Source organism: Eriocheir sinensis, chromosome 14 (assembly GCF_024679095.1).
Source record: "Eriocheir sinensis breed Jianghai 21 chromosome 14, ASM2467909v1, whole genome shotgun sequence".
Lineage (NCBI taxonomy): Eukaryota > Metazoa > Arthropoda > Malacostraca > Decapoda > Varunidae > Eriocheir > Eriocheir sinensis.
Genome location: NC_066522.1, coordinates 22,575,794 through 22,583,117, shown reverse-complemented (window position 1 = coordinate 22,583,117; position 7,324 = coordinate 22,575,794). Strand labels below are relative to the sequence as shown.

General features: G+C 47.0%; 1 protein-coding gene across 1 annotated transcript in view; it reads right to left on the bottom strand.

Moving 5' to 3' along the window:
* The window catches only part of LOC126998670 (uncharacterized), a 104,847-nt gene extending 97,849 nt beyond the window's left edge, over positions 1 to 6,998 (bottom strand). Inside the window, exon 1 of the mRNA XM_050860645.1 lies at positions 6,656 to 6,998. Within this exon, the coding sequence (XP_050716602.1) occupies positions 6,656 to 6,951 (296 nt within the window). The 5' untranslated portion in view covers positions 6,952 to 6,998. The remainder of the gene's footprint in view (positions 1 to 6,655) is intronic.
* Between the last annotated feature and the right edge of the window lie 326 nt (positions 6,999 to 7,324).

Here is a 7,324-nt window from a genome sequence, read left to right as displayed (position 1 = left end):
CGCAGCGGGTGGGGGTCGGGACTGGGCGGGAGGGGGGCGGGAAGGGGGGACGGTAGGGGGTAGGAGGGGGGCTCATATGTCCGGTAATACAGCGCTAGCCACCCGTATTTTGGTTGGCCGCTGTTATTATTCGCCCCACTAACTCCGGCTCGGCTTTTGCGGGCAGGTATTTTAGCGTAATAGGACTGCAGGGGTCCGCGACACTCCAACCCGAAATTACCCGCTTCAAGAGGCCCGTTATCGGCGAGTGTTGTGAGGTGGTGGCCGCGGGGGAGGAGCGCGGGGGGAGGATGCTGCTGAGAGAGAAAGAGAGCGAGAGAGAGCAGCCCGTCACCCGGGGGAATTGGTCCTGCCGTAAGTCAGAGCCCGTCAATCGTGGCCGCTCAGCTCGTCTTATCGCCGCGCTGCACCGTCCATCGCTGCGTCCCGCTGTAATTACCGACACTCAATCTCTCCATAATTATATATATATATATATATATATATATATATATATATATATATATATATATATCTATATATATATATATATACACACACACACACACACACACTAGTTTGACGCCACATTTGGTAGACCGTAGACAGCACCAAAAATGTTCGTCGAAAAGTTCAGCAAATATGCTCGTGAACAGCCCTGCTGCTGCCGAGACAAAACTGAGAGAAAGTCCACGGGGCGACCCCTCGCAGGACCAGTGGCAGCAGCACCACCACCCGCGGCAGGCTGCCATGTTACACAGTTTTTGGCTTTCATGGAGCACGTCACTAACACGCCACATTAGTCTCTTGCAGGGCAGTGAACATATTAATGTGTCGCTTCCCAAAGGTGTCTCAATGCTCCTCTCTTGAAGGAGACAAATACAGACGAATGAGGCAGTTTCAGAGGTTACCGGTGAAGGAAATGAATATACGTCCTGCATGGCTGAGGAAAACAGAGAAACAAATAAATTGCGAGGATCAAACAACAAAAAACGAAAGTGATACAACAGGTTTCCTCTTAAGAGCAAACACACACGCGACCACTCCACTGCCAGACCCCCCTCGACACTGGCCACCCCTCATCCCTTTCCTTCGCTTCCTAACTTCCACCGACTCCCTCCTGTCCTTCCATAGGTAATTTTTTTAGGTGGTGCCTATAGCGGCGGTAGGCTTTCTTGAGAGGTCTCTTGGACGACCCAAGCCCGCTAGTGGTGCAGGTGAATTATATTTATAATGGCTGTCGTATTGTACGACTTGCTTGGTCCATGCTGCCCCCGGTGCTCCTCTTAACCGAAGTCGCTGAAGTTAGGGTTGAATGACGACCTGGAAGGATCTGAGCAGCGTGTGGGTAATCTTCCGCCACTCGGCGATGGTTGAAAATTGTCAGTGTGCATCAGTGGGACTCGGACTTAGGTCCCCGAGCTCGCCAGGAACGAACGCTGACAACTCGGCCACCGCCTCCACACGTCTAAGTTCTTTCAGGAAGAGTACGTATAGCTACTGGCAGGTGATTACGAGTCTAACACACGTTTAGCCCCTGGTGAAGGCCGTGTATGAAGCAGCACCACGCGATAGTGGCAACTAATTGGTGATCACGAGTCTACCACGCCCCATATTCTCAAACGTAAGGACACCTCGGTCTCTTTAAAAAGGCATTCGTTGGAGTATTAGGACTTTCCATGGATGGTTTCATGACCCTGGCAGTAGCTTGACCCTTCTTCTGTACCGTGAACCTAAGGCAACACTCATGAGAACCCGACTGACCTCTTTTTCGGCCTTTGGAGATAGCTGATGTGAGGGGTGGAGGCGTCTGACAATACCGACCCCGACCCTGGTGAAGGCCGCGTAAGAAGCAGTAGCAGCACGCGCGCAAAGCCGGTAGCGGGTATTCAAATTGAGGAGGCGGCGCTGATTCGGGGGTAAACTTATCCGCTCATATAATTTGCGGCGGCAGATAGCGCGCGCTCAGGTGCCGTGCGGGGCAGGGGGGAATCTGTACCTGGGTGGCTGGCGGACTGGCGGGCGGGCGGGAGTGAAGGAAGGGAGGGTAGAGAGAGAGAGAGAGGAATAGTGACCCAGAGACCAAGCTAGTGTGTGTGTGTGTGTGTGTGTGTGTTGGGGGAAGTTAGAGATGCGTAAGAAATGGATAAATGGATTTGGTGTTGTGGGTATACCGTTTCGGAATGGAAGAAGAAGAGGAGGAGGAAGAAGAGGAAGAGGAGAAAAAGAAGGAGGGGAGGTGGAGGAGGATGGAGAAGAGAATAGGGAAAAGAGAGGGGGAAGGAAAAGCAGAACTGAAAGAAAAACGAAAACAAGAAAAATGAGGAGGAGGAGGAGGAGGAGGAGGAGGAGGAAAACGAGAAAGAGGAGGGAGAGGGGGACGAGAAAAAGAATAACAAATAAAACAAAACAAAACAAAAACAAGGAGGAGGAGGAGGAAGAGAAGGAAACACAAACAATGACCACAAACTAAGCAGAGACTCCCCCCTCTTCTCTCTCTAGCAAGGACCCACCAAGGACGTCTCTCTCTCTCTCTCTCTCTCTCTCTCTCTCTCTCTCTCTCTCTCTCTCTCTCTCAAAGTATTCACCATTGTCTAGGTCAGTTAGCGAAGAATATTCCACCTAACAGTATAATATCCTCTATACCTTGTTAGGTGAGAGCCAAGGTACTATAAGCGCTTGGAGACTACTAAAGGTGGACGATCTGATGCTACGGGGAAGTTAATCGTAAGAATATGGTCCCTGAGACGTGGGATTCAAAAGTGTATCTCCGTTCTTCTCTTGTTTTGTCGGTGACGCCTGAGGGGGATGTACTCCTTCCTATAGCTCCTACGATACTGGATGCTGAGGGCTATCGAGATTCACATGTCAGTAAAGGAATTTTGAACTCTTTAAAGAGGAGAGTATACTACTACTACTACTACTACTACTACTACAAAAAAACTTAAGTACGAGTAAGAAAAACAAAAAGGAGAGGAGGAGGAGGAGGAGATGAAAATTAGACACTATAAATAGAACCACAAATTATGAGGAGAGAGAGAGAGAGAGAGAGAGAGAGAGAGAGAGAGAGAGAGAGAGAGAGAGAGAGAGAGAGAGAGAGAGAGAGAGAGAGAGAGAGAGAGAGAGAGAGAGAGAGAGAGAGACTGTTGGGTGTCATTTATCACGGGGCACAGTGTTATTAGCCCATCAGGGACCCAGCACTGTATACTGACACGAGTCCTGCCCGACCGCCCGCCCTGTGTCCCTGAGTGCTGGTGGTGGTGATGGTGGTGATGGTGACTTCCCCGAACACAGACACACACACACACACACACACACACACACACACCAAAGATAGAGACAGGGTAGAAGAACATTAAGAAGAAAGGAAAGAAAAAGGAGAACAAGAAAGAACAAGGAGGAAGGGAGACGCAAGGAGATCAAACAGCGAAAGACAGAGAAGAGTAAGCAGAGGAACTAAAATGGAGATCAAACAGAAGGAAAGCAGGACGGGAGAGATGAAACAGAGGAACCGGGAGGAAGGAAAGGAGAAAAAAACAGCCAGGGAGATAAAACAGGAGCAGGGATGAAGGGAAGTAAAAACAGGATAACAGGCCCATAATTCTGGCACTTTTTTGGGGGTGGGCTAGAGGGCATCACAGGTTACAAATCAAACACACACACACACACACACACACAGCACGCCGGGGGTTTACAAAAAAGGTCCCCGATAAACAATAAACTACACCAGAACAACTAACGAACCTACACCATACAACTGTACACTCCTAGGCCCGCTTTCACAGTCGTTTTGTTTGTTTTGATCGTTACCAATGGCTGTTATCGCCGCTATAGTATTTCCACGTAAAACAGGCCGATGGGGTACTAGTGGCTGCGGGGTTAGCCTAGCCCCGCACCTTGTCACACACTCTCAACACCTCTCGCTTCCTCTGCAGCCGCCATCACCCCACAGGCCAGTTTCACGTGGAAAAATATAGCGTCGATCGCCGCCATTGGTAACGATCTAAACAAACAAAACGTCTGTGAAAGCGGCCCCTAATGTCTTTCCTTCTCCCCCACCTGTACCTTCGCCACTAACTCACTTTCTCTTCTGACTATACCCTTGATAAAAAAAAAAAAAAGGTTCATGAGTTGTGGAGGATAAAGAGTGACAAGCGAGGCGAGCATGCGCAGGTGAGAGAAATTCTTTGAAAACCAACACTTTTAGGGGCATTTTCAGGCCAAAATATAAAACATTGGGGGTGCTATTGACCCCCATTGAGCCCCTCAGAAATTACGACCCTGGAGTGATGAAACAAAAGAATAGAGAGGAAATAAAGTAGAAAGTAACAGAGATAGAGAGGGGGCGTGATTTGCTCGTGGACTGACCAATGTTATGCACGTGTTAGGAAAAGGGGGAGGGGCCTAATCGCCAAGTTAGCCTAAATTGAATATACCACCTGTTTTATGGCACCTGCCCACCGAGGTATCCATATAATAAAGCAGTAAAGTTGTGTAGAATATAGGTCGATCGTGTGTCCCCTTATGAACGAGCGTCAATGAGGTCATGAATCAGAATATATGACGGGTAACGTGCTAAACACACACACACACACACACACACACACACACACACACACAGACCTTTCCCTTCCTCCTCCTCCTCCTCCTCTTCCTCTTCCGTGAGATGCTGAGAAGAAGGAAGAAAGAAGGAAGGTCTATAGAAATTGCCAGGCATGTGTGTGTGTGTGTGTGTGTGTGTGTGTGTGTGTGTGTGTGTGTGTGTGTGCGAGGGAGAGAGAGAGAGAGAGAGAGAGAGAGATTATCAGCGGTGACAGGGCAACTTCAGACCAACGCCCGCGGCTAGAAGGGACAAGAACACTTTTTTTATGTTTTTTCTTTCTTTTTTCCTCGACTCTTTCCTGGAATCATTATTTAGGCTGTTTCTTCTTTTTTTTTATCCTCCTGAACAAGCTGGCAGGACGAACGCTCTCTCTCTCTCTCTCTCTCTCTCTCTCTCTCACACACACACACACACACACCTCTAACTGCCCCTCCCTCTTCACATGAACCTCTACTCTTAGCTCATCCCTATACTGTCCAAATTCCTATTGCAAGAGTTAACCAGCATCTCCATTCTTTCAACCCCTTTCCCTGGCAAACTCTGGAGCAGCCTGAATTAACTGATTCCTTCGTCTGTATTGCCTTATTCTCCTCATGGTATTGCTGTTATTAGATTGTTGTTGTTTTTTCGGTTTTATTATTTCATATTTGTAGTAGCCTCTGTTTCTTGGCGTCTATACCTTGTTGAGTTGATATTAGAAGCACTATGACCAGCAGACTCCTTACGTTCTTATGTTCTCTTCACTAATAAGGATACGCCCACATTCTCCTTATTGCATCATTTGTTTTGTTTCTCGATTTTCTCATCTCTTATTTGTAGTAGCGTCTGTTTCTTGGCGTCTATACCTTGTTGAGTTGATATTAAAGCATTATAGCAAGCTTATCTTCGCTACTAAGGATACGCCCACATTCCCCTCATTCCATCCTTGTTATTGAAGTATTTGTTATTGCTTTTCAGTTTTCTTTATCCTTATTTGTATTAGCCTTTGTTTCTTGGCGTCTATACCTTGCTGAGTTGATATTAGAAGCATTATAGCAAGCTTCTCTTCGCTACTAAGGATACGCCCACATTCCCCTCATTCCATCCTTGCTATTGAAGTATTTGTTATTGCATTTCAGTTTTCTTCTTCCTTATTTGTAGTAGCCTCTGTTTCTTGGCGTCTATGGTTGGTATTATAAGACACTCTCACTTCTCACATCAGCTATCTCTAAAGGTCGAAAAGGGGATCAGTCGGGTTCTAATGAGTGTTCTTCTAGGTTCATGGTACAGAGGAAGGGCCAGACTACCACCAGGGTCATAAAACTACCCATGGAAATGCCCCAAACTCCTACGAAAGCCTTGTTAATTAATGTCCTTGGGAGCCGAAATGTTTAGTAATACGGCCCATATATCTCCTCACTCCATCCTTGTTATTAGATTATCATTGCTATTGTGTTTCTTCGGATTTCTTCTTCCAACTCTCCTATATCTAGTTCACACATTTTGATTCTGCCACATTACCACAGCCCTTCCTACTACTTCTTTTTTTACCATCCTTATTTTCCCTTATGAGGCTGGATGGACAATGAGTCTCTCCCACTGCTGATGATCATATACTTTCTCCTCCCAAGTGTTCATCCTTTTCATGATTGTCTCCTGGTCTTCTCAAGTCTTCCAGCTGGTATTATCCTTTCTACCTCTACTTCTGCAGCTCTTCTGAGTACATGGGTATACTCCCTTCCTACTTCTCTTTATGCATTCCCTAATCAGACCATCCAGCACTAGTGGCTTATTGAACACCCTCTCCTCATTTATGGGATCCCTATACTCGTGTTGGGAGGGGGGCCTGCATGGAGACTCACCCGGAGAGACCCCCGGGGTTGGTGTCGTAGGGTGGACGAAGCAACGCCCCCCCTGGCGTATGCCCCCATTGACTGAATCATCTAAGCACACACACTCCCACACACAACTGAGGGAGACCTATCATATAAGCATACATTTTCACACATACACAAGCAGAGACACACGTAGAAACTAACCCGCTGGAAGTGAGAAAGATCAACTATCTACAAGACTGTAAGTTTGGTGACCAACCTTGTGATACAGGCAGGACTAGAGGCCACTGTTTGTCTCCTGCACCTCCTGATCATCTGTTGGCTTACTACTGTTGTTTTAGAGGCCACTGTTTGTCTCCTGCACCTCCTGAGCATCTGTTGGCTTTCTACTGTTTTTCTAGAGGCCACTGTTTGTCTCCTGCACCTCCTGAGCATCTGTTGGCTTTCTACTGTTTTTCTAGAGGCCACTGTTTGTCTCCTGCACCTCCTGAGCATCTGTTGGCTTTCTACTGTTGTTTTAGAGGCCACTGTTTGTCTCCTGCACCTCCTGAGCATCTGTTGGCTTTCTACTGTTTTTCTAGAGGCCACTGTTTGTCTCCTGCACCTCCTGAGCATCTGTTGGCTTTCTACTCTTGTTTTAGAGGCCACTGTTTGTCTCCTGCACCTCCTTATCATCTGCTGCCATAATACTGTTGATCTCTCCAGTGTGTGCTATCCTAAGTTGAACCTACAGGAGGCAGAAAACACTTTCTAAGGGTTGCAAAATAAATAAATACAAAAATTCAGTATAACAAATATACCAGGAAGAAAACCACATTGTAACATCCACAGGCTTGTTATACCTAAATGTATGTAGAGAAGTATAGGTCTGTATTATGTACTACTACCCCTTAAAAAAAGTTTCATTTTCCCTAAATCCTTCCACTCC